At 44.1% G+C, this 26,861-nt stretch overlaps 1 protein-coding gene and 2 long non-coding RNA genes across 3 annotated transcripts; 1 reads left to right on the plus strand and 2 right to left on the minus strand.

Annotated features, from left to right (window-relative positions):
* Positions 1-461: 461 nt before the first annotated feature.
* On the minus strand, positions 462-3,784 carry LOC130175202 (uncharacterized). The gene is made up of 3 exons (XR_008828709.1): positions 3,148-3,784; positions 1,699-2,087; positions 462-1,210 (listed from the first exon to the last, which is right to left on the minus strand). It is a non-coding gene; the product is annotated as an uncharacterized LOC130175202 (long non-coding RNA).
* Positions 3,785-7,769: 3,985 nt separating this feature from the next.
* mafba (MAF bZIP transcription factor Ba) lies at positions 7,770-26,461 on the minus strand. Its single transcript, XM_056385126.1, has 2 exons — positions 24,752-26,461; positions 7,770-8,910 (listed from the first exon to the last, which is right to left on the minus strand). The coding sequence occupies exons 1-2, from the start codon at positions 25,972-25,974 to the stop codon at positions 8,844-8,846; spliced, it is 1,290 nt and encodes a 429-aa protein (XP_056241101.1). The 5' UTR covers positions 25,975-26,461; the 3' UTR covers positions 7,770-8,843.
* LOC130174890 (uncharacterized) lies at positions 8,924-19,768 on the plus strand. The gene is made up of 3 exons (XR_008828653.1): positions 8,924-11,276; positions 18,600-18,820; positions 19,238-19,768. It is a non-coding gene; the product is annotated as an uncharacterized LOC130174890 (long non-coding RNA).
* Positions 26,462-26,861: the final 400 nt, after the last annotated feature.

Consider the following 26,861-nt stretch of genomic DNA (forward strand, 5'->3'; position numbering starts at 1 on the left):
CATATAATTTGGATTGGCTTGATGAAGATATCATTTCAGTGGCACTGGTAATGTCTGTGGCTGTTTGTGCTTGTGTTAATGCTAAGCAGTTGTAAATCATTAGAGCCAGGCTTCATTATGGTTAGCGCGAGTGTTGCCTCAGAGAGAGAGAGATGAGTGGTAGGCAGAGTGTAATTACAGGTATGTGGGGAGAAAACATGCAATTAGAGATGTAGAGGAGGCATTTTGCACACTCTTTAGTTCGTGGGGGCTTGTTTACCTCTCCTCTCCCCAGTGGTGGAATGTATCTAAGTACATTTACTTAAGTACTTTGCGAATGTGCTTTTTTTGAGGTACCTGAACTCTATTTGAGTATTTACTCTGTTACAAGTCAGAGGCAAATATTGTTCTTTTTACTACACCACATTTATTTGACTTTTCAGATGATGATGTCACATGAAAAAACATAAGCTTTCAAAACACAATACATTGTTGTAGATTAAATCTGTTAATTCCCAAATGTTTTAGCTTATTACCTCTCAGAAAAGAAACAGTGTGTAAACGGGGCCCCTTTTCAAGTTTAAACTATTTGTGAGTTGTTCGCAGTTATATCAAAGTAATTCTCCTTCTAAATTTTCAATTTCACAGTAAACTGAGATCAGAGAAAAGTCTAAGTCTGAGTTTTGTTTCTTCTTCTTTCCAGCCCCATTAATCATCTCACGTATGGCTAGATTTTATCTTGTGATCCTAAGTAGGGATTCAGACCTGAAACAGCGCAGGGGGCTGCATTAGTGGGGGTGTGCTGTTTAAAGCACCGTGAGACAATGAAAAAAGATCCAGTCGAAGTCGCCGATCAATGCCCTGACAAAAAGTCACAGTGGCAACTCTTTGCTTTTTTTAAAAAATGTTTTATCACAAGCCTAGAAATATGGCGTTCATGTTACAAAGTCAAGCTTTTACTTTTAATGCCGCATTTTACAACAATACATTGGTTCTTTAACTTAACCTGAACTATTTCTACGCACTTCACCTCTCTTTTTCTCAGGCTCGGTGTGTTCTGTTGCAGGCAAATAACAACTGTCAGGGACCAGAGGTCACTGTTAGGGTTGAGGCCAGGTCGACTCATTTGGACACCCAGAACAACCCAGCTGATGATCCAAGGTTAGAGATGAGAGGTCAAGGGTCAGGGCTTCCTGGTTGGCTCTTCTACTCTCACCTGTCTGTTGACAGTCTGTTGAACAACAGAAATAGAGGAGAGAAGAGGAGTGTGAGAAAGTGAAGACACTAAAGTAAACGTGTCTGAAATCGTGCTCTTTTTCTTCTCTGCCTTTTTGTAATTGACATGGAAAGAAAAAAAATCGAACAAAACTAACAACTGTGCAACAATAACAACTATTCTTTCTTTCTTTCTTGATCTGTCTCTTGCTCTCACCCTCTCACTCTCCCTCCCTTGCTGTAAACCATAATAGTGTGTAATGTGCTGGCTGATTAGGACTTTGACGGCGAGGTTCAGACCAGCCACCCAGACACTGAGGTTAGTTAGTCTGGGTTTTGTGGGCAGACTGTTTGGCTGGGAATACCCTTCTGTTAGTTAAACCTAGCTTGGCCGCAAGTCACTTTCCCACACATGCACGCTGTACGGACACACACCTGCTTCAAATAAACAACAAGGCAACAAGGTTACAGAAGAAACCGAAACATGCATTCCTAAATTGTTACCTCTTTTGAGAATAATCTGGTATTTGAACTGTGAATTTTGTTTTGAAGATCTTGCTTAACGGTGGGAGGCCCTACGGGAGCAGGACACACAGAAGACATGCTGCAAAACAAAAGGACAGTCACTCCTTGATGGCAAGCGTGACCCCAGAAACGAGAGGCATGCGACAGCTGCTCTTCTCCTGCCAAGACTGAACAGAAAGGAAAGTACAAGGTTGTAAAAAAAGAAAGAGACAGTGCTCCAAGTCAATATGACCACCACTGAGCGTAAAAAAAAAAAGACAGGTGGGCACCTGCAGTTAGGTTTGCCATTGTAGAGTGGGGATGAAAACGGTCGGGAGAACGTTCGCAGCGGTGGGTTCCCGCACAGTCGACATCCTCTGTATTTTTCTCTGACGCACGCGGTGCACATAAACACACAGATGCGCAGAGGGACACACAAACACACAAACACACAGACAGTATTTACAATACTTACAGTATTTGGTGACGGGTTAGAGGAGGTGTGACTGACCTCCTCAGTCATAATTAAGAGCCTTGGAGAGCAGAGCCTTTAGGCCTTTAGGCCAGCCGGGGGCCCTGCCCAGACACACTCCCTCAGACTGCACTGTTTATGTTTCATTAGAGCACAATTATATGTCGCATCCCACTCACTCTCTCTCTCGCCGCCTCTCACTCTCACACTCTCTCCGACTTTCTCTGATTGTTCCATGTGTGTCTTGTGCACGTGTGCCATTGCTCTTTTCGCACTCAGTGGGACCCCCCCCCCCCCCCAATCATTATCATAGGTCAAACAAGCTGCTGAGAGGCCATACACTTTGCTAAAGATACAGAGACTAGAAGGGGAAGGAGGGGAAAAAGGAGAAAAAATATTATGGAAGAGCTATAGATGAAAGAATGTGGCAGGGGCTGTTGGAGGAGGCTGCACTGTTTGATGGGGGAGAAAGGAGGAGGAGGAGGAGGAGTGCCTTCCAGTAAGAGGTGGATAGCTCATGGGAAATGACTACACATAGCAAGGACTAGAGGTAAAGAGACAGCACCTGAGAGGAAGAGGGGAGGGAAACGGGTAGAAAGGTGTAAAAACCTTTACATTGTTACTTTACTTGTCCTCCAACCTTCAAAATCTCTGTACCCAAACCAAGACGCAGTTTGAAGCTCCTGCGTGCACTTTGTTTGAAGCCTACTGACACCTATAGACATTTACTCAGTGCTGTGTTTGTGAGTTTGGCCGACAAAGAAACGTGTAAACTAGACTGAGCGGACATTTAATAGCACATACATAAAATTAGATACACTGTTGACCACGATTAATTAGTTCAAATTCAAAACAAAGATGCTTGTAAAGATTAAGTTTGAAATTTCTGGTCTTTATTACACCCAGGGTCCACCTGCATCTAATTCATTTTTACACATACATTGAAGTGTATACAAATTATTTAGCCAGTTACATACCTGCAGCAGGACTCTGTGTGTTTGCTGTTGCTACTTCACCGTTCAATTTGGTGAACAAGTAACTGAAGAACTACAAACGCATAAACTTAAACAACACTTGAGATGACAGTATTCTTCTTCAGAAGTGCTTTCCTAGTGGTGGAATAGTTTTGGAAACTCCCCACACCTTTTCGATGTGAAACTAACAATTTTTCATTTGCACCCACTTCACGCCGTGACTGTTCAGTTGTGTGGGTGTGAGAGAGTAAACAGGATTTGAACTTCTGTCTCTAGCACGTTTTCTTTTTTCCCCTTTTTTTTTTTTTCCATTCTTTACACAGCTATTTTTGTTGTTCACTTTTCATGTGAACAACTGAGCGCAACACTATAAACAGCTTCCAGGTGACTCTCTATGACGGTCAGCTTTACGCTCCACCTTCCAGTGTGGACGTTCAGAACAGGTATAAACACTTTTGATTTCCAACACATAGGAAGAATTAGTTCAATTCGAGCATAATCCAACACTAACTGTCTTATTGGAGGAGTCTTGTCTTGATTCACCCAACATAAGAGGCCTTCCTCTGACGGATGCTACTTTCTGGGGAAGGTGAAAGAGGAAATCTTATGGCAAAATCAAAGAGCGGGGGGGAAACAAGAGGGAATGAAAACGTCAGAAATAGTTTTTCACTCTTGCTGTGTTCACCTGAGGATACTGGGGAGTAATTAGCAGCTTTGGTTCAATATTAAGTGATTCATGGTTGTTTACTTCCCTCCACCACCACCACCACCATCATCAAACACGTACATGGACACACACATTTTGAGTCATTGGGTCTAGACCGCCAGCCGTGGCAGACGCTGTTAACCCCATCCACGACCAGAAGACACAAAACTACAGCACCACAGACCCACCCCACATTACCACACTGGCGGCACATCATGGCACTGCAACAAGATAACACACACACACCATAGTTATATCATCTACATCCACCCGTGTGTGTGTGGATTTGATTTAAAAAAAAAAAAATAAAAAATTTAAAAATGGGTGGGAAAGATTGAGACACCCGTGACCACAGTCCACACTGAGCTTGAGCTTGTGAGTCAACAACCACAGGTGGCAAAACCAAAATGCAACATCGCTGTGATAACACTGTAGGTTTGCATAACAGTCTAATCTGTGACATAACTTGCAGTGGGAAGTGTGTGTGTGTTTGTGTGTTTGGAAGCGGTGGCAGAGGAAGAGGAGATCATGATTCCCAGTCCTGCGCTCGCTGTATTGTGGTTTATCTGAACAACAGGACGGATGTTTACATCCATGACGCGTTCTTTGCTACCATCTGTCCGTCTCCCTCTCCTCGTTCTCCTGGTCTCACTCTCATAAGATCTGTTTTTTTTTTTTTTGTTGTCTCATTTATTTTCATCTTGCTTTTGCCTCTCCTGCTCCTGGTTTCCCCCTCTTTTACCATTTCCTGTGAGAACAGGAAAGCCCCTTCAGACAAACAGCCCTGGTCCGTCCATCCACTCTCTCTCTCTCTCTTTCTCTCTCTCCCTCCCTCCCTCCCCCTCTCCCCGTCGTGGTTCAGCAGACTATGTAAACACATTGGGTGGACTGCAGCTGGCGTAGAAGGAGAGCAGTGGGACATAGTGTGTGTCTGTGTGTGCGTAGGTGTGTACATATTTATGTGAGAGCATGAAGGCATATGCGTGGTGGAATTAGGAGTGACGAGACATTTACCAAACGGAGGAATTGTATGCATGTGTGACTTAGTGTATCTGGAGTGGGGGTGTTCAAGGAATGAGATACCGAGGGACTTGGACGCTGGTGAGGAGGCTCACAAAGTCTGGAGTCTTGTGGGGGTATTGAATGGCTCATTAAGTTGGTGTGTGCGTATGTTTGCGGGTGTGTGTGTGTTCGTACAGCTGCGGACAGCGGACACTGCTGCGCAGGAGTTGGCTTTAGACCTACCCAATCAAAGAATACGTTAAAATCAAAGTTGCACTGTTGACCACTGCTGTGTATTTTCAGCGTAATATGCTGGATTTTATGTATGTGTGAGTGTCGGCACGCCTCTACTGTACAGTCCCACAAATTCTGTGTTTGCAGAAGGAAATACCTTGACAGGTTTTTGGAACACCCGCCTGGGTACCCCCTCTCCATCTCCCATTTTCCTCCCACTCTTTTTCTCCATCTCCTCTCTTCCTTTGGTTTAGTTTTTTGGTGTTATTTTACACTCACACACCCTTCCTCTGGCTTAGAGCAACACACCCTCCCTCTCCATCACTAGTGTTGTGTAACTGCCATTTGGTGATCAGAAAACTTATAAAATGATTGTAAATCTCATTCTCAGATACTACTGATGCTCTTACGTCACCGGTTATGTCACTATCACATCCGGAAATAAACTAAGGTTTCCTAAAGTTATACCTACAATGATCTTTGTCATCAGTAGTGGCATTAGTTTTGAAAAGACAGTGAACATAAGTCTGACTTTGGCTCCTCATGCAATTATTTCTAAATTGTGACCTTACTAGTGGCATGCTCATTGCTCTACCCACACCCTTTTTTCTCACTTTTCTCACTTTCCCTCCTACCTCTGTTCTTCCTCTTTTTCACACAATCAGTGTTGACGGTTTAACAGCACAGAGGAATGCTGTCACATTTTTGCGACAAAAGATGTGTCAATGTCCCATAATGATGAAAGGTGTCATTCCACAGAACTCACAGATACAGGAAGGCTGAAGGAAACAGGAAGCGACAAAGAATGAGCTGTACAAGTCACTTACGGGTACTGATGGGGGACACTGAAGAAGTCATCAGAAGATGTGGCGTATTTGCAGAAATGAAAGGGAAAGAAAAATAAAATGCTGATTAACATTGCGGACAGGATGAAGGCGAGGAGCGTGTGTGTGTGTTGACGAGCAGCATAACAGGCGAGGGGGGAGAGAGAGAGAGAGAGAGTGAGAGTGTGTGTGTGTGAGAGAAGAACTGAGAGTGAGTCCGTAACTAGTTTTGTGCTGAAAGGTCAAAGTCAGGCCTCGGATTTGAAATTGAAATGAAGTGTTGGTTTGGCACCGTTCCCACCTCAGGACTCTATGGAAAGAGAGTGTTCTGTGTGTGTACACACGTGCGTACACACACACACACACCGCCACCTGTATACACATTTATATACACATTTTCCCTGTTTCCCACTGTTTTACAGTGTGTGTTTGGATTTGTTAATGCCGGTATATTGCGTAAAAACAATTTGTATATTTTGTAAGTAGCATATTGGTTAGGAAGGTGTTCCTTTTGCTGTCATGGGGTTGCCGTGCTACGGCCTCTTCATAATGAATGTGTTAAAACAACTGGATACTGTGTTCTTCTTCTCTATGTGGCTTTCAATGAATTCCTGTGAAGGCAGCTCATGTAGCTTATATACTCAAAAAACGTTGAGTCAAGTCTTTCTGTGGATGAGTGGGTTGATCCCTTCACATGTGATTGTCCTGAAAATATAATGAGGACACAGCTTTTTTTATTCAACCTAATGTATCATATTTGGAGTTTTTGTCATGTTCAGACTAATGTATTCATCTCATTCATTCATAGCTGTTCCCCTTTGTAGGCGTTTGTGTCTGAAAGTATATATAAGGGATGTAAGTGTGTGTATGCTTTGATCTTTTTTTTTTTTTGTTGCGTCCAGCACCTTCTTGTTTAGTGGCAGTGTCTGGTAGTTTTGGGAAGGTTTTGTGAACATTGTGTTTGCAAGGATTGTTTAAAAGAGATGGAACGTACAGGTCAATGGCGGATAAGTGGACTATGCTTCAGGAGACAATTTAAGTTTAAGGGTTTTCATAAGCTTTCATAAGTTTTTATCCGTTGCTGCATTTTCCCTTTGGAGTTCATGGTACCTGCAGCTGACCACACCTGCTCTCCTCGACAAAGGAGCAACCTACAAACTTTTGTGTACATGTGGGGAGAATTTGATATTTAAATCAATCAATCAATCATTATCAATAATTAACAAAAATAGAGAGAGTGTAGTGTTTTTAAGTGAATACATTCTCAAAGCTACAGTAGGTGAGTTTAGCTCGATATGTGCTCATTTTTATCCTCTTATTATTATAAAAGCGCAATGTGAAAACAGTTTTTTCGCTGACACAGTAATCGCACTGAGTATGGGACACTAGGTTGTCACTGAAAACCATTTTTAATACACTACATTTATTTAATGACAAGCTGGGAATGGTCACTCGTAAAAGTTTATTTTTTATGACAGCATTTGTAAATGTAGACGAGGGATCGGCGCATGTATGAAATCTGACAAAATTGGGAACATTCACATAATATGTCATGTGCATGTGATATGTCGAATAACATGATGATGAAGCAAATGTAAACGTCATTCACTCCTAACAGGCTTTTTCCACAGGAAACTGGTTAGTGACGAAACAGTGTAAACAGAGGTAATACAGCTCGCTCATCGTCCAGGTTAATGTTTTATTTGATAAAAGTAATAATAGGTGAGGTGGCCTATCTCTGCTGTATTCTGCTGCAGGAAACTGAGTAAAATTTTATAGACTGTTTCATGAACTTGTGTATGTTACAACCCGGCTCACAGGGGAAAGGGAAGCAACACAAAACCCAGTTGGTATTAGGTATAAGGTTGTTTATTATAGCACAAATGGTGAAAATAATGGTTTTCATGGATAAAACAAACCAAGGAACGGGGCCGGCGGATGCTGTCCAAATCAAAAACAGAATATAACAAAAGGAGGACTCTCTAGGAGCTGACAGGTGAAATCATTTACCTAACTCAAAGTAAAAGGAAAAACAATACTAACTACCAAGGCTGACTAAAAACCAAAAACACGCCGGGAACAGCACCCCTTCACCTAGTGTCTCTAACAAAATAAATACTACAAGAGGAGGAATCAGCAAAATCAGTATGACAGTAAATCCTAAACCTGACCCCACTTCCAGGCTTCAAAGATTACCATGGGTAAAACCAAACAAAACAAAGCAGTCACAAAACAAGCTACGAATATCTGCTATTTTACAGTTCAAACCAGACAAATGTTCTCTCAACAAAGAGGCGAGCTGCCACTAACAGTCAGCTGCCTCGACTGACAGGCGGGCTGGAGTTTTATATCCGGGGTTCCTGATTGGGCGGCAGGGATTGGCCGGCTGCAAACAAACGGCACCAATCAGGCCAGAGAGGGTGGAGCATCTGGGTGGACGCAGCAGGCAGCTCGGCAGGGAGCCTGGCAGACAGGGAAATTAAACAACAAAAATGGCCAGAGTGGCGGCCGTAACAGTGTAAATGAAGGAGTTCTCTCTCAATCTTTTTTAAGCATGCAAGCTAGTTTTATTATCTATTCATTGAAAGGCAATCGCAATCATCCATCCAATCTCCTTGATAATACAGTATTATTCAGGCAAACAGAGTAAGTGGGCCTCCCCGGCTCGACTGTGTATCCCAGCCTGTGAATGATGGCGCTGCTGACAGCTCCGAGACTCACGACTGAGGGATGCTGAGGTGCTGTTGAGCAGCGGAGGGATAGCGCGGGGTGAAACGGGGAAGCGCGGGGAATGGCTGCCTGCCAGACTCAGGTGCAGAATGCAGGGTAGAGAGGTGTCCTTCCTCAGCTCCCCCGTGGAGGGCACCAGCCCATACTGAACATCCACTGTCCCAGTACCCTTAACTGCTGCGAGGCCACTTTTCCTCCTCCACTCACCTCAGCTGTGTCATGAACCTCGCCCTCAATATCTCCTTGTTTCCCTCCCAGCAGAAAACATCACTGTGCCAAACAGAAGAAGGAGATGGTGTCAATTAGATGGTATGTGCTGTACGCCGCAAAATCACACACACATGTTCTACGCCTACAAGCTAACCACTCTCTCTCTCTCTCTCTCTCTCTGTCTCTCTCTCTCTATATGTTGGACAGAGCCACCGAGTTTTATGGCTCATGTGTGTTGTGACAGTGTGAAAGGCACAGGAAGGAAAGGCCGTGCTTCCTCTGATGCTCCTGCTGCTGTGGCGTGGAGCAGATAAGAACACACACACATACACACACACACACATGGATGCACACAGCCAGCCATGAACAAACAAATCACAACACAGATCCATGCTGCCTATGCTAACACCCCCACCCTCTGCATCTCCCCGACAGATCCGCTTCCACGTGGTTTGGCCTTAATCAACCCCCTGCACACCCCTCCACTTCCAACTCCAGCTCACACATTTTGATTTGTTCTCGTCTCAACAATTTGCACTCCCTGGTCCAAGTCAAAGTGTTTGCATTGGCAGTGCTAGGCGAACACTGGAGGCTGTTAGTTTCAAATAGGCAAATAATCACTGCTCAAATTAACACTGAACTTTTCGGGTTAGTGATACAAAGCAATCATCCTGGCTGCTCTGCTGTAACACACCAGTTGTAATAGCAGAGTGTGTTTTTCTCCTGTCTTTTCTTTGGTTCAGTAACATGGATGCATGGAAGAGAGAAGAAAAGCGCTTCCCTTCAGAAATAAGTACAGAACTTCCTTGAAAGTGTAAATGCTGTGCTTTCCAGGGTGAGACTGCTGCTGAGAGTGTGCGTCTGTTATTTTCTGTGTCCGTGTGTGTGTGTGTGTGTGTGTGTGTGTGTGTGTGTGTGCCCGCTGACGTAAGCCCCTCTATCTGATGATGCCCTTCTAATCCCCACAGTGATGTGTCATGAATATGGAGTTTAAGACTCAAATCCCCAGGGATACACAGGCTATAGATAGCTTGCTCCTTCCATGCACGCACGCACGCGCACACACACGCACGCACGCACGCACACACACACACACTCACTCACACACACACACACGCACACGCACACACGCACACTCACAAGACACACACCTCCAGCACCAGTCCCGCTCGGACACACACTGTGAACACACACCGCTTCTGACCCTTGTGACGTTGAAGGTGCAGAACAGGGAGAGGCCAGAAAAAGGTGATTAAAATGAAAGTAACAGCGTCAGAAGAAATTCAACGGATGTAGGAAATAACTGAGGAATGCAGAAAATAAAGAATGTGCTTATGGAGCTGCTGATTGGCTGTTAAATTTAAAGGATAGCTCCAGGTCATTACAACTTGAGTCTTAACTTTGACCATCGGGAGTAATAACGCTGTAGTCACCGAGTTAATAGCTGAGATCTGGGAATACTAACCCGGTCACAGAGGAATTATGTTTATATATTACTAAATTGTTTTGCCAGTTATGTTATGATTTAAGAAAAAAAAAGAAACAATTACTGCCTGGAATATGTTCAGAGACAACTTTTCTTTTAGTGAATGAAACACCACATTAATGTACCGCACCAGAGTCGCAGAGAGGTGATCCGAGTGGATTGGGAGGATACCAACTGCAGGAATATGACCCCAGAGACCGGAGTTCACTTCCAGACTTCTGAATGTGGTTGAGTTTAGGGAACAAAAGCTCTTTGGTTAAGGTTAGGGAAAGATTGTGGTTTCAGTTCAAGTCAGTGATGACTTTTTTTTTTTTTTATATTAAACTAGACCACAACCATAAAAAGTTTAATATTCCTGTGCAGTTGTTGTACTGCAGGATCTAATATTTTAGAGGAATTAACATTCTCCTGATACAACTCTTTTTTTTGTTACTCGCTTGCTTGATACGTTAATTAACATTTCCTCATTATGTTAACAGACCAGTGATGCCTTCGAAACATGTGTTGCAAATTTGCTGTATATAAATGTAATTTCTAAAAGAAGAGGTTAAGGAACATGGCAACATGGGTTAAAAAAGAAGTCCAATGGGGCAGCAAGAACAGGCGGTAAGATAATCATACACCTTTTAAACAAATACCCAACTCGGACGAGAGCACGAAGGTGGACAGTAAAACTATTACCGAAACTGTCCGTCGTAAGCATCCATCACAGTTTACAGTCATCTTCAACTTTGACCAACGTATTGATCAGAATCAGAATCAACTTTTATTGGCCAGTTATGTTGATATATACAAGGAATTTGGCTCTGGTTCTCAGTAACTCTTACTACACTCACACAAAGTGCAAAGAACAAGTTTAGAGGCAAATACAGATGCAGACACACAACTAAATTAACAGAAGCAAACTTAAAACACACAGCAGCTGGGTAACGATATACAGGTGAGATTGTTAGCGTTGTACTCTGTTACATATTGTTCTTGTACATGCATACAGAGGAATTATTATTGACTTTCCTGGTGCACTCGCTTTGGGTTTTACCTCCACATAAGGTGGCTTTAGATAATCTGGCTAAACTCTGTGCTTGTTCACAATCTGTCTGATCGTCTGACCACGAAGTGTGTTTTTGCCCCGTTGGACTTTTGGTCGTATCGTCGTCGCTGTGTTCCCAGAGTTTACTTACTTTTGTGAGTATAAAGTTACCATGAACAATATCAACTACGAAAACAGATGCAGGTTCCAATAAACCTCAACTGTCCTTTAATATCAAATGGAGCCGTATCAAAACACCCTGCATGGTACCATACCAGCATGCGATTACAGTTAAGTGGCAATTAAACCATTTATGTCACAAATAGCTGAAATTACCAGCTTGTGTAAATTTGCTTGTGTGTGCATGTGAATAAATGTGTGGTATGTATTTGGTGTGTAAGCTAAGAGGGACTGGAAGCTCTTTATGTTTTATTGGTAGCAGTAACCTTGAAAGTGTGGTTCCTCAGGTTGTTGTGGCATGGAACACACACACAGACACATACATGTAGGTGTTAAAAAGCATAATAATAATAAGTACAATCACACTTTTGGCCTTACCCTGACACACACATACACACACACGAATGTATTCCACCACGCCCCAAAAGCTTGCCAACCCATATGGCTTGGGGATAATAAACCGAACAGCCAGCAACACGTCTCCTGTGCTCCCGAGCCAGGCAAGCCAGAGGAATGCACAGTTCACTCCCTCTCTTTATCTGCCTCTTCTCTCTCTTTTTTTTTTTTCTTCCTCTGTCTGTTTGTCATTCTCTGTCTTTTCCTGCTCGACTCGGACGCATTGAGTGAAGGACCCTCTGTTAAAATGAAGAGGTATGTGCCGGAGTGTATGTTGGCACCCAAGAACGTGTTTGTGTGTCCGAGGTGTGCCAAAGAAACCAGTCTGACGAGTCCATGAAGAGCTTGCCCTTGGGATGGAGGGAAGAGAAGGGGAAGTGGGATGGAAAAAGGAGGGAGTGTGAGGATGAAAGGGAAAATAAACAGTTTTGTGGAAGGAGAAAGAGAAAAGGGGAGAGATGATTGGGAAGGAGAGGGAGCTGGATTTAGAAAAAAACTTTTGCTTGGATGAAGTTTGCAGCATCTCCCTCCTAATCTCTCGGTGTCTGAAATGTTAAACGTGAACGTGACCGAACACACCTCCCTAGTTTCTTCCTATGCCACCCCCCCTGCCCCCCTTGCTCTTCTCTTGCCAGGCCTCCCACCCTCTTGTCTCTCTGAGGTGCAGTGGGACAGTCAGTGAGGCCTGCGGCAGGAGGGCTAAGCCCAGGCCTGGATTTGGAGCACGGCTGCTCTTGGTTGAACAGGATCCAGGCCCCCTGAGGGCTGAGAGGTGGGAGCGGAGGGTAGAGGGGAGATGGAAGGAGGGAGGTAGGGAGGAGAGCAGCGGCAGCAGAGGCAGTGAGCAGTACAGTTCTGGATCACCTTCAAAGAGCTCCAATCCCAACGGAGAGACTGGATTCCTCTGCGGAGAGAGGGAGAGAAAAGGGGGGAGGGTATGGAGGGAGAGAGAGGGGGGAAAGACATGGGAGACCAAGAGACAAGGGGAAAATGTGAAAAGAGAAAGGAAAGAAGTGGTTTGGGTTGTGACTTCTTTCCCACTCTTTTTCTCCCTCCCTCCCTTTTTTTTTTTTTTTTTCTCTCTCCGCGGCGTGCATGCACTTGCCCTTCATACAGCAGGCTATACTGAGATGATCTATCTGTGTGCTGGAGCAGGGAGACATGGGAAATCTGGCCCGCACAAAGGCGTCGTTGTGCCTCCCTGGAGCTTCCTTTAGGGGCCGGCGTGTGTGTATGTATGCCTGTGTTTGTGTGTGTGTGTGTGACAAGGATGAGTAGGAGTTTACCTTCTCGTGCCCCCCACCCACCAGAAGGTTCTCCTAACGCAGGCATACACACACACATTCCCAAATGTCCCACCAAAAAAATCCATCCAAGGACATTGCAGCGTGCCACCTAGGCGTCTCATTCTTCTGCATGTGGCGGATGACTTTCAAGCTCTGCACCTATAAAGCCTCTTATACAACGCAAAAAAAAAAAAAAAAATTAAGTGTGTGGCAATTGAGGAAACATCAGATGAGTTCAGCAAGAGCTGCGCATATTCACTTTTCGTGAATTTGGGGGCAAATTGTACATTTTTAACGGTTTGTGTACGAGTGTGTGTTTCTGCGTGTGCATCATTGACAGACCTTCATCCTGAGTCTGGGTCAGCAGTTTGTTTAGCATCAATTAGAGGCTCTGTGTTCCTCAACGCAAGCGTGAAGGGAGAATTAACGTGCAGTGGCACATTCCCACCAGCGTATTATTACACACAGCACCTCAGCTGGAACAGTCTGAGCGGGTTTGTGCATGTGGACGTCCTCGTGCATGTGTGTCCTCGCACACACGTATGCGTGCGTTCATAGGTGAATGATTCAAATTCAGAAAGCGCTTTACTTTTCTCCTTCTCTGTCTTCTTCTCCTTGCTTCGCTCTTTCTCGTCTTTGAAGGACTACGGTTTGACCACAGCCATTTCCCTTAGCCCCTGTTTTGCCTAGCAACACACAGCACATAGTTTCCACAGAACATGCATTTAATGGGAGGGAAGATATATAGATACTGAAGAAAGTCTCTTGTAAAGACAACAGGGTCCAAAGATTTCCTGCTCTGCTCACACACAAAGTCTGAAAAACACATGTTCACTGGTTTTAGTTCAGACTTTTCTCTTAAAGGCATCGAGCAGAGGGACTACACACAGATTTGAGGCTAAACCAGGGCTAATATCATCTTGACAACAGCATTAAATACAGGGTATGGTTATAATAAATGAAACACCAATGTAATTGCTTTGCTTTATGGTGGTGAAATGTGCTTTTATTATCATGGTTTTGGTCCAGCCTTTACAAAAAAGATGGATCAGTGTTAAATAGAATGATTCAAAGTGATCATAATTTGAACCCTCCATCTTTCTGAAGCTAGTAAAACAGTTGATGTCAAACACTGCATTGGCATGAATTCAGCCTGGCCTCGATGGCTAAAAAAACTTTTCCGGCCTGAAGCCAATATCTTAAAGTCAACCAAATGTCAATTCAGCGTGATGTGAGAGAAAGACAACAAAAAGTGCTTTGAAAGGTTCTGCCTCGCCTCTTTGATTGTTTTTATATTCTCTATAATTATCTGTCCAAAACAGTCAAACTTAGCAAGTGAGCAAGTTCCAACCTGTTGACTTGCCAGCACTCTTGGTGTGTGTGTGATGAAATGAGGACAGAATTATCATTGTAGTTTTAATATTGAAATGTGTATTAAATTGTTCCATTGTTTGCTGAGTAGTATTATTTATGCTTTAGGCCTGAGCCCTGAAAATGAGCCTGAACTCGGTTCAAATGCCCTCAGGTTCTTGGCTCCGGGCCAAGCTGCAGACCTTAAATACCTTCATGTACTGTATGTTTAGATAAGATCATTTGCTGGAATTATATTATTATGTTAATAACAACTCTGTGCGGTGTCATGCTCCTCTAGTCATTTTGAAGCATCAACACATCCAGACATGTTAATAGAGCCACTATTTTCTTTAAAAACTGCTTCTAAGAAAGATATGCATCATTCATGATCATTCAACATTATTATGTTAGAGGTGATTAGAACATGCTTAACCCTCTTACGGATTATTGGATTGAATTCATGCCAGGAAATGTACCACACATGGGCACAACATTGCCAGAATCCTTCACTTTGGCAGTGTTTCTGTTGCTTTTTTTCCTTACTTTGATTACACGCTCTGCATGAATAAGGAATATAGTTTCATCGCTTTTGTGTCCTTTTTTTGTTCTTTGATGGGGGGTTGGGATGTCAGTGTTCCTTTGCCAGGAGAGAAAGGTTTCCAGGCTTTGCCAAGGTATGCCCTCCTCCCCCTCTCTCATGTGGAGCGAGGCTCTACCAGCTTGTAAATAGTGAGATAAGTGTGGTTTACCCGTAGCTGGGGTGTAAGGTGCACCCAGCAACGCCCTGACATGTCTGTGCCAAAGCCCAACTGGGGTGTAATTACCTGAGACTGGGTCAGCACTTTATCCTGGGTAAAAATACCTGCCTACTTATAGAAGGGGAATAGAGAGGGCAGCTCCATGCAAAGGGAAGCCTGTCTTCACACATGCAGCCAACTGCTCATCTACGCTGGGTAATACTCCGGTAGTTTCTCAACTACTCCTTCAGAAGAGTCATATAGCATTACTTAACAATCTGTCAAGGGGGCTCCCAGACAAAACCTTTCCATCCTCCTTTTTCTGCTTTACATGGCTGCGACAGGCTGACCTACAAAACACTTGTACACGGGTCCAATATTCCACTCTGCCTCTTAAGGTACTGGGCTGAGAGCCGCAGCCAACTGTCAGCCCAGTACCTTTCCACACTCACTGCATTCCCCTACTCCGCCCCTTTCACACCACATCTGTCTCTCTGACCTCCGAGTCAAGGACAGAGAGGGCCAAGAAGACATGCAGAGGACAGCGCTGCACCAATCAGGAGGCAGAGAGAGCTTGTGTCAATTAAATGGTATGTGCTTATGCCGCAAATCACAGACACATGTTCTCCTCTCCCCTCCCACCCTGTGGCTGTTGCCTCTCTTCTCCACCACCTAATGCAGCGTAATCATCCTCATTACCTAATGAGACCCCACTGTACACACAAACTCTCCTCTCTCCCCCTTTTACACATGTGCATGAAGAGCAGCCACATGCTCCCGCGAAATGGCATAGTGAATGCAATACACAACCCATCCGAGCCTCTGCCACACTATCAACTGTGTGGCTGTCACTGCCACGACACTGTAAAGCCCCTAATGCCACAGTAATACTATTGTAGTGTGTATTATCAACAGGACAGTGAGCACAGAATTAGGCTGGCAGCTGGGGAGGGGAGAAACCCCTCATTAGCTCCCTTCAATGTATCTACTTCCCCTAATCTCTTACAATAACATAATCTCTTTAAAAGTGCTGCAGCTTAAGTCCAATCTGCCTAAAACCTGACACGTGATTGAGGTCAGTCCCCAGTAAACCCCAAACTGTGGGGTCTCAAGAGCTCCACACGCCGCCTCTACACCTCCAAGCCACAGTACAGTATGTGCAGGTACTGTGGAGAATGTGACACAGCCATAAGGCATACACTGTTGGATACTGTATGTCTTTCACTAATTCAGACAATTATCTCCCTCCGCTTGCAGTCAGTCAGAGTGCGGCCTATCCTTTTCACAGCCTCTGTTCTATCTAACCCTGTTAGTGGAGTGCCGTTCTGCTCTTTTTATTTTTTGATGTTTTTCCATAGTGTCTCTTGCCTCCAAACCACTTACAGATGTTGGCAGTGGGGAGCGTTGTGGCAACTCCAAACGAGGAAATCTAAATAGAGATCAGGCTGTAAAATAAAAAAGAAGGCAGAGAGAAAGAGAAAACAAGGGGAGAGCAAGAGAGCAAATGCGAGAACTGGGTGAATGGGTGAGAGAGAAAATGCAGAAAGCAGTGAGGGAACATTAGTATAGAATTAGTAAAGACAGGGAAAAAAAACAACTCTCTGGGCACGTAAGAGCAGTGATGTGATTTGAGGGCTGCTCTTTTGATTTGTCGGTGGAACTTGGATTCAAACTCTCTTTTTGGTGTTTCGTCCCAGAATTACATTTTCTGATTTATTTCCTAAACAGCAGACAAATATAGGCAGAGAAAAAAAATACAAAAGTCGGTTTCAGTGTCGGTGCTCCTGAGACAGAAGACAAAGTTCGAAGAAAATTGTCATCGGCCAAAAAGGGATCTAACAGGAAACATATTTTCAGCAAACTACTACTACAGTTTTTTCAATAGCTGATAATGAATCCTCTTAAAATTGTATATGGTTCAAAACCACAACTTCACATTCCCCTTTTCACTTACAGCTCCCTTGGCAAGTTTTTATATTAAATACCAGCTGCAGCGTATAGGAATAAGACTCGCCAGTTGTAATTTACCTACTGGAACAGTTTGGCTGGGTCGAAGGTAAACTTTGCCTGGCGTAGTGGTGGTAGCTCTATGTTACCTCCCTCCACCTGTTTTACAGGAAGTAGCCTTGTCCCAGTGGATCAGAGAGGAAATGTGTTGAAATGCCACATCCTGCTCCGAGCTCAGAGTCGGAGTTCACTACAGCTAATGCTTATTATGTCCAGACAACTCCTAGAGAGGAAAAAGAGCACGGCGAGAGAGAGAGAGAGAGAAGTGGCGATGTGTTTGCAGTCATGCCACTCCCTGCACAGTGATTGTAAAGATGAGTGACCTGTCTCTCCCATCTCTCCTCCTCCTCCCCCCTGCACTTTATTTATTAATGGATCCATTCAATTATTTACCTCACATCTTAGGGCGACAACAGGCCAGAGAACAGTACACAGAGTGGAGATGATACAGTACACATGCACACAGCACACACACAGAGCTCATGCAAGGCAGACCAGGTACATATCAGTTAATTGACTGGTAGGTTACACATCTACGTTTTACTGGTTGATAGAATATAATCCTTATAGACATTTTAACCAGGATAATTGGCTTTGAATTAATTTTTTTGATTAAACACGGAGATTAGTGAAACGGTGCACGTTGAGTCCAAAATTATGTCTTCGAAATTGTTTGTTTTCTCCATTCATTGGTCCATGACTCAAAGATATTCAGTTCCTCAAAAACAAAGATGAAATAGAAGCAAAACAAGAGTTAACGTTGGCGTTTCTTTCCGCCGCTGGGGACGGCTCTTGGCGAGTAAAGGAACGAAGTTTGATGCTAACGTCTTTTCTAGACTAGACTACACTGTCAATGCTAACGTTAGCCTCGCAGCAAAACGTTCATTTAGCTCCTTTAACACTACATACAGTAGTATATCACTCACAGGGGACAGTTTTCTGCACTGAGTACTTTTACTTTAAGTGCTAATTTATTTTTGCTGAAAATACTTGACATCGTCAATGTAAGACTTTTTTATTGTAGTTGATGTTGAAATATTGTGATATTGTATCCCAGTAAAGGATCTGAAGACTTTCTTCACCGGTGCTTTTCAGTGAAAGTCAGCAGTGCTTAAACAACAGCAAGTGCCTGTCACATGTCCTGGTGAAATATGGTTTGTATACCTTTAAAAGTCCCAATAGCGTCCTGTTTGCAGTAGAGGTTGATGGTTCAAACGTATCATTGACCGCTCAGTGTCTGCTCTTATCTTGTCCCTCTGGCCTTATCCCCGCAGTGGCCAGACATGGATCAATCTCACCCGGAATTGGGTTTCATATCCCGGAAGCAGAGATGTACACATGGGTCACTTTCATCGACTCTCTGCGGCCATGGCCATAGGTATCCATCATACAGACCATTGACTGGTTGTGACCATGAAGGTACAAATTCATCACAAAGAAAGGCTGCGGTGGATGAGGTCAGCGGAAAAGGAGCGACGACTTCTCGTCTGCACCCGTGAGGAAAATGGAGCCCTGTTGAGATATTATCACCTGTGTTGATTTAATTACAGTGTTACATGAACATACAGTTATAAAAAATTGTAGATTTACTGTCAAGCATTTGTCACACTTATGTGTAAAATGATATTTTCTGCCAGTTGCAATTTTCCACATCATAATGCAAAACAAGTAACCACAAATTTTAAATTTAAATACTGGTGGAGACAGCTCCTGGCGAGGTGAACTTTGATGTGTGTTTTTGTTTATATGCATGTGTGAGTCTGTGTATATTGCAATATGTAACGGACACATACTGTAAAAAAGTATATGTATGTCCACCTCATTGTTCCAGTCTGTGCACTGTTAGTCGAAGGAGTGATGTGATTATTTGTGTGTTAAGAGTGTGACGTGTGTTTTTGCTTTTGTGTAACAGGCTGGAGATAAATAACAGACGTGGGGATTCTGTCATGATCTGGACTCTAGACAGAACCGGGCTCGGCAGAGGACTGAGCGAGAGGAGAAGAAGAAGAAGGGGAAGGATGGAGCGGGAGACAGATGAGGGATAGATGAGGAGAAAGACGATGGTGAAGATTGATTGCAGCTGACTCCAGTCCAGTGCGCTGAAAACTGTGAGATTCCAACAGCCAGTCTGAAACACACTTGCACACACACCTACGAGATATGGTGAATAGTTGGAAAACACAAACAAACGTTTTCGAGGCCAAGGAGAGTCTTACAACACTCGAGTATAAATTAAAACACAAATGGGTAAAGACTAATCACAACAGCATATTTGTTTCATTCCCTATTCTCATAGTGTTTGCATTGGTAGGTGAAGACTAACACACACACACCTACACACTCCTAAAACCCCCCTCCATATCTGGTTAATGCTCTCTAGTGTGTGTCTCTTGGGAAAAGCCTGCTTTAATTCCCCAGGAAATCATTGTGATTTAGAGTAGCAGGGAAGTCACTTCCAATGAAAGTCAACGGACCACTGGTGTAGCAGTGGGCCGGACCTCGTGTGTGTGTGTGTGTGTGTGTGTGTGTGTGTGTGTGTGTGTGTGTGTGTGTGTGTGTGTCTGTGTGTGTGCGCGTGCGTGTGCATGCATGCAATACAGCTAAATGGTATTTTATCTAAAAGTAATTAAATCAACATGATAGTGCAGGAGGAGTTCAAATCATACAAAAGCTGGTGGTAATTAAAATAAGCATATTTGGCCCTGTGAATGAAGCAAATATGGTAAAATTAGCAAAAAGATTACCTCACTTCTGTTTTGCAAATTCTGTGGTGTTTCAGTTCTGACTGTATAGAGCAGGCAGAAATGTGCACACACCCTTGAGGGGCTTTGAAATACCCGCAGAAGGGCCGAGACTATAGCACTTGGAGAGTTTCTAACAGCCGTTGGCTTTCTGACTTGAGATTCGAAACGTTTTGAGGTCCAGGCGGTGAACAGAAGCAGGCCAGGTTCGGGGCTGTCGTCCCTGGGCCCTTCAGTGCTGCTGCTGCTGCTGCTGCTGCGCTGCTGCTGCAGATACAAGGAGCTGGAGGTGGAGGCTGGCAGAGCAGGCTGAATGCAGATAGGATCTCTGTGGGGGGGCGTGAATGTGTGATCGGAGACTAAAATCATTACAGTACGCCTGGTCACTGTGTCCTTGGTTCTTCCGCTGAGCTGAGGTTGATGCTTTCCTCTACTTTCCCCATCTGCCTTTTTCTCCCCTACTCCCGCTTTCCTTTTCCTTTTACAATTTTCCATTATGCATTTCTCTATGAAGTACAACACATCATTGGCTCACAACAAAAACATGCTTTTTTTTTTAATCACAAACTTTTAAACAGGTCCTGCAGGTAAGACTCTGACTAGAATTTGTCTTCAGGCTATCACCTCTGTAACATCAGTGTTGACACAATCACTGATAATGCAGCAGAATGTTACAGGTACACTTTAATGCATCCATTAGTGTGCATTCATTTATAATTTCTATAATTTTTTTCATACGGTCAATTATTAATTTATTTATCATGAAGGTACTGAGCTCTCTGGTGAAATTGTTGGCAGCTTTTAAAGACATTTCATTGAAATGATTGTATAGCTATTTGTTTGATTTCTCTAAATGACACCTTGGTGATGGCTTTCAGGCTCTCTCCCTTTCATTTCTGCACGTCCAGCTGAGCGTCAGCATGTGTGCTGAGTTCTAGAGGCATGTTAGACCATATGATACTGTAGGCTACATAATGCAGAATGGCAGTTTCCCTCCTCTGTGTGTCTGACTCCCTCACCCGCACAGCAGCTTTTATATCAAATCTGAAGAGGAAGGTGAAAAGGACCCCCCTCCCCACCCCCCACCCCACCCCCACTTGGACCACGAAACACTTGTTTGTTTTGTTATTTTTGGTTATTATCATAACTGTAAATACATAGGCCCTCTTTCTGCTGGTTCACCCCAGGTGCACTCATGCCCCCGGGCTGCAATGGCTGTCCAGAGAGAGAGAGAGAGAGAGAGAGAATTAGAGAGAGAGAGTGTAAACTAGACGCGCCTTCCTTGGGTCTCATTGGTTGAGTCTCTGCCTAGCGGTTTTGTCCTTGAAAATGTGCAGACACGGGGCAGATAATGTTCTGACACCAGAAACTCTATACCGGGACCAGTTCAACACTTACTCCCTTCTTCTTCTACTTCTCTTCTTCTATTGTCTTACTATCCTGACATGCATTTTAAAGAACGGCAGCGTTTGTTGATGTTTTTGTGCGTCATCACTGAGGTGTTTTTTTTTCTTCTTCTTCTTCTTCTTCTTCTTCTTTTTCTTCCCCTTAACGCTGCACAAATCAGTGACAACAAAAAACACTGATATTTTGTGCGCATATTTGCATGCAGCAACGATTAGAGGGAATACAGACTTCGAAAAAAGCGCCAGTGTGTTGACACATGGCAATCATAAATTCTATTAATGTTAACATAACAATATCACACCCGCAGGCGCGCACAGGGGATTATTTTGAAGCTGAGGTCTGGCTCAGCGCATTAGGCGACAGGGTCGGACCTTTTTTTTTTTTTTTTAGGACTCAAATTGTGTAACAACCAGAGCCGGATTGAGCCTTTAAGTGTATTCAAAGCCATGCATGTCAAAAAGCAAAAAATAAAAAAAAAAGGAAACAAAATGTATCACTTAATGTAAATGTGAGGTTTTCATCTCTTCCCCCGGTATGATGCAAGGTCAAATATCTCCTTTTACCGTGCGCTCCTGTGACGGCGGGGTTTCTGCAGAAGTCAGCATGCCAGCAGAGGCCAGCAAGCATGTGCAGGAATCTCCCTGCAGCGCCTCACAGAGCGGCCAGACCCTGGGATCTAATCACAGTAGGCCAGTAGGCTTTGATCCAAAGTCATTCTTAAGGCTGAAAATAAAATAAACGCCAAGGATGAATGAAATACAAACAATTTAAAGGTCGGCCCAAATGATTTCTTAGGAGAGAAGATAATTTCCCTAAAACTGCACAAAATTCTCTCTGTTTCTCTGTGACTGCTGTGGCTGCAATGACAACCTCTTCTCTCTCTCTCTTTTTTTTATGTTTTTATTTTTTATCATTGGCAGTAAGTGAGTGTGCCCTGGCGCTACTGTCGCTGCAGTGTGTGGGAATATTAATAACTGGTAATATGTTGTTACTGTGACTCAGTCTGGGCCTGGTTTTGTTATGATATCACAGATCTTTCCTATGGCGGCAGAAAGAAAAGTCTGAGAAGTAATTATTGCCATTTCAATGACTTTAATAAGCAAAATAGGAAACAATTTCTTCCAAAAACAACCAAAAAATAAGACAAAACAGAAACCAGCCTGAATGGAACAGTTCAAATTTAAGTGTTTAACTATTATTTATATAAACAGGATTGAAAATTGATCCCCATCATCGCAAAGTACACGGAAACGGCGAAAACATAACAACAACCCGCTGCTGCAGTTTCAGTTCCATTTCAACACAGTTGAATCAGTAATAAACCAAAGATTGTTAAATGCGTGACTTCTCAACAATAGGTTCAAATGCAAGCACCATGCTTATTCGATATGATCCAACAGTTTGTTAATTTAAATCATTAAAATAAAAACTTTTAACTATGCATCTGGCCAGCAGAACCAGAATCATCAAATAATAATAAAACAGACAAAAAAAAACATATTACATAACATACATATTGTTTTCATTTTGAGAATTTGCACAACCTGAATCCCCTTTTTTACTGACCGGCAGAAAAAAAATCAGGAAAACATAGAGCATTAACAGTCAAACTTTGTATTAAAACGCTTGTGTTATCTAAATATTAACTCTACATAAAACCCCTGACAAGTAAAGTTGTTGCACCTTTTTCTAAATATTGTTAAAAATATAAATCCTTAATATTAGGCCCAGTGAAAATGTGCTACAGGTGGCCGCCAATTGGAATGAGAGGATAGGTTTGGTTTGGGCTTGTTAAAGAGTTAATAGAAAGGCAGACGACACTTTTCTGAATTAGTGGCACAAAAGCCACGTTGATTTAAAACGACAGACAGCACTAACCCCACACTGTGTGTGTGAAACACTGTAGAAAACTTACTGCGCAAAAGCCTTTTCTGTGCACTCTGGGTGTAATAATATCGTGGCCACATGTTTGTCTCCTCAGTGTCACATGTGTCCGGATATTGCTCTAAAACGTCTTGAATAATATTACAATATAGTATCATAGTATGTCTTCCTGGAGGGAGGTCTGCACAAAATTCAAAATGAAAACTTGCAAATCATTATCCAAAAGTGCACTTGACACACAAAGTTTGTTGTATTTTAAATGCAACTGAAAAAAAATGCACTCCTCTCTAAATCAAGACCCCAAATGTTAAAAAAAACAAAAACAAAAAAAAACAAACGTAAAAAATAAATGAAATAAAAACACAACACAAAGAAAGAAAGAAGTTCAAACCAGCCTCCTCAATCTTGTTGTGCAGTTTTGCGGTTGCATAATATTTACAAGCTCAAAGAAACCCACACCATATGATACTGCACCGGCAGTCCTGCTGTTCTGTCCCCGCTGCAATTCTCTAACCCCCCAAAACTATGGAGAAGCGCAGATCAACAACATGCTCTTAATATACACGAGAAGATGAAAGTACAAAATAGAAATTATTACCGTACATGTCCAGCATGCAGGATTAATATTTAATGCAGTTTTTTGTTTCAATATATATTCGAATATAACCAAGCAGGCAATAAATCAATGAGATGTTGCATAAAATGTCCCCCCACCCACCCCCGTGACGGGTTAGTAGACAGAAGTTAAATTTGCATAAAGTTGGAGTCTCTGCTTTTTGGAGATTTTACTCAGATTACGGGGCCCACTTGTCTGAATGGTGAGTCTCATTGATGAGTTGCAGGCTGCCAGAACAGGCCTACTTGTTGTTCCATAACAGTGTCATCATTTTAGAGAACAAAATTACAAGACAACAGCCTCGACGCCATCCCACACTACTTACAGATCATTTAAAAGCTGTAGCCTCAAAAGAGAGAGAGAGATAGAGAGACCGAGAGAGAGAGAGACAGAGAGGAGAAAAAAAAAGTTCATCAGCCGATCCTCTTCTTTGAAGAAGAAAAAGTCTCTTCACTAAAAGCAACTAATCTACAAAGATGCTGCGACTGATCAGACACTCTACGTTGCTCTTTGTATCTCAGTTGACACGTGGATGGAGAGATGGTTAATATATGAGAATACTATTTGATGGATTATTCTTCTAATATGAATATAATTGTTACCGTTATTCGTATAATCATAAACAGTATGGGAGGTGTGGATTATTATCGTTTGCTCATCAGCCAGTCAGTCACTTGTGGAGAAAGGAAAGGTTGGGGGTGGAGGGGGAGAGTTTGTTGTGAGGTTGGGTGGGGGGTGGGGGGGTAGGGGTTCACAAGAAAAGGCTATGACAACTCACATGAAAAACTCTGGTGATGAAGGGTTGTCACTGGTCGAGCCAGCCTCGCGGAACCCGTTACTGGCCCCCGACCCCGTCAGTTTCTCACACTTGAGTTTGTAGGCGTCCCTCTCCCGCGCCAGGCGGCTGATCTCCGCCTTCAGCTGCTCCACCTGGTTCATCAGCTGCGTCTTCTCGTTCTCCAGCACGTGCTTCTGCTGCACCCGCTTGAACCTGCAGGACTGCGCGTAGCCCCGGTTCTTCAGGGTCCTCCTCTTCTGCTTGAGGCGGATGACCTCGTCCTTGGTGAAGCCCCGTAGGTGTCTGTTGAGCTCCCTCACCGACATGGACACCAGCTGCTCGTCGGAGAAGCGGTCCTCCACGTTGAGCCCGCCCCCGGAGCTGTGGTGCCCCGCCGACTGGCTCAGGTGGCCGTGCGGATGGTGGTGATGGTGGTGGCGGTGGTGATGGAGCGGCTGATGGGAGTCTGGGGAGACCGGGGACGGGCTGTCAGGGTCCTGGCTGTGGTGATGGTGATGCTGGCTGTGTGGGTGGTTGTGTCCGCCCGGGTGCCCGGACAGTTCGTCGGCGTGGTGTGGGATGCCCCCCGCGTATGGGTGATGGTGCTGCTGGCCGTGGCCGTGGTGGTTGTGGTGGTGATGCGGGCCCCTGTAGCCCTCGAAAGCGCCTTGCTGCTGCAGCTGCTGTTGCACATGCGGAGGCGGAGGGTGGCCGTGAGCTGTGGCTCCAATCAGGGCCTCCACCGCGTCCTCTGGGGTCAGGCTTAGCGTTTGCGGGTCTATCTGCTGGTGGTACCCGCTGTTCGGCATCCAGTACAGCTCCTCTAGGTGGTTTTTCTGCTCTGTGGGGCTGAAGCTGGGTGAAGAGGGCACCGAGCTGCAGGGTGTACTGATGGGGGTGGACGACACAGAACCTTGGGGTTGGAGGCGGTTACACTGGCGCACCCCGTTGCGCTCCAGCCCGGCCAGGCCTTCCTTCTTCACGTCAAACTTCATCAGGTCAAAATCATTGACATATTCCAGAGCCAGAGGGCTGCTGGGTAGCTCCGGACCCATGCTCAGCTCTGTACTCATGTTGCTGTCGCGACTCTTTTGCAGATATGCAAAGGTACTTGCAAGCGTCGCAAAAACTGACTTATTAACCAGCGTCTCTTCCCTCCTTTCTTGTTTCATGCAATAGTTCTTTTGGCTCCTCCAGCGCTGTGCACTGACTTGCTGTAGCATGAAACACCGTGTGATTGGTGGAAAGAAAAAAAAAAAAAAAAAAAAAAAGGAAAACGAAAAAAAAAAAGTAGTGGAGGAAAACTTTCAGACTAATGCTCTGCACACGATTTGCGTCATATAGCCTACTTCTGCTGGGATAATCTGGCAGAGAGACCAGGCAGGAGGTAGAAAGCAGTGCGTCTCAGTGCAAAAGTAAAAACCTCAGTCCCTTCAGTAGAAGTGTATTCACACACACAAAAAAAATCTACATAAATAATAATTATAAAAAAGAAATACCACGTTTGTTCGCTGAGACGGGCACCAGTCCTCGTTGCAACTTCTTGGTTGTAAGTCCCTTTTTTTTCTCCAGGAAAATAATAGGAGCAAATAAGCAGAGTAAATAGGGCGTCTGATTTTCGCTGAGAAGCAGCTTTTCCAGCTCTGCACCGCAGAGATTCAAAGGCTCGCCTCTCTCACTCGCTCCCACTCTCTGGTATCCAGCAGACTGCGCTTGGAGCCTGCCAGCGCTTTATCCTTATAGCGCGCCGTGACGTCGAGCCGAAAGGCTGGATCCGGAGCGCTCTTCCAATCGGAGCGGGACTCTGCGCTGAAATAGAGGAAGAGGAGGAGGAGGAGAACGGAGAGGAGAGGAGAGGAGGGCGCACAATACGGTCTTGACAGCTTCAGACAGTCAGCTGACCGACTTCCCTAAAAGCAGGAGGTGGGAGGAAAAGTGGAGGAGAGAGAGAGAGAGAGAAATGCCTTCACTTCACGGACACTATACCCGCGGATCTTTCGCGGCACTTTCAGATGTGAATGAGAGTAATGTGAGTGAGTTAAAGGCTTCGGTGCTCAGTGGAAATATCAATGCACAACACTCCCTTAGAAAACTTAAGAGTTTAACATAA

The sequence above is a fragment of the Seriola aureovittata genome, chromosome 9 (genome assembly GCF_021018895.1).
Source record: "Seriola aureovittata isolate HTS-2021-v1 ecotype China chromosome 9, ASM2101889v1, whole genome shotgun sequence".
NCBI lineage: Eukaryota > Metazoa > Chordata > Actinopteri > Carangiformes > Carangidae > Seriola > Seriola aureovittata.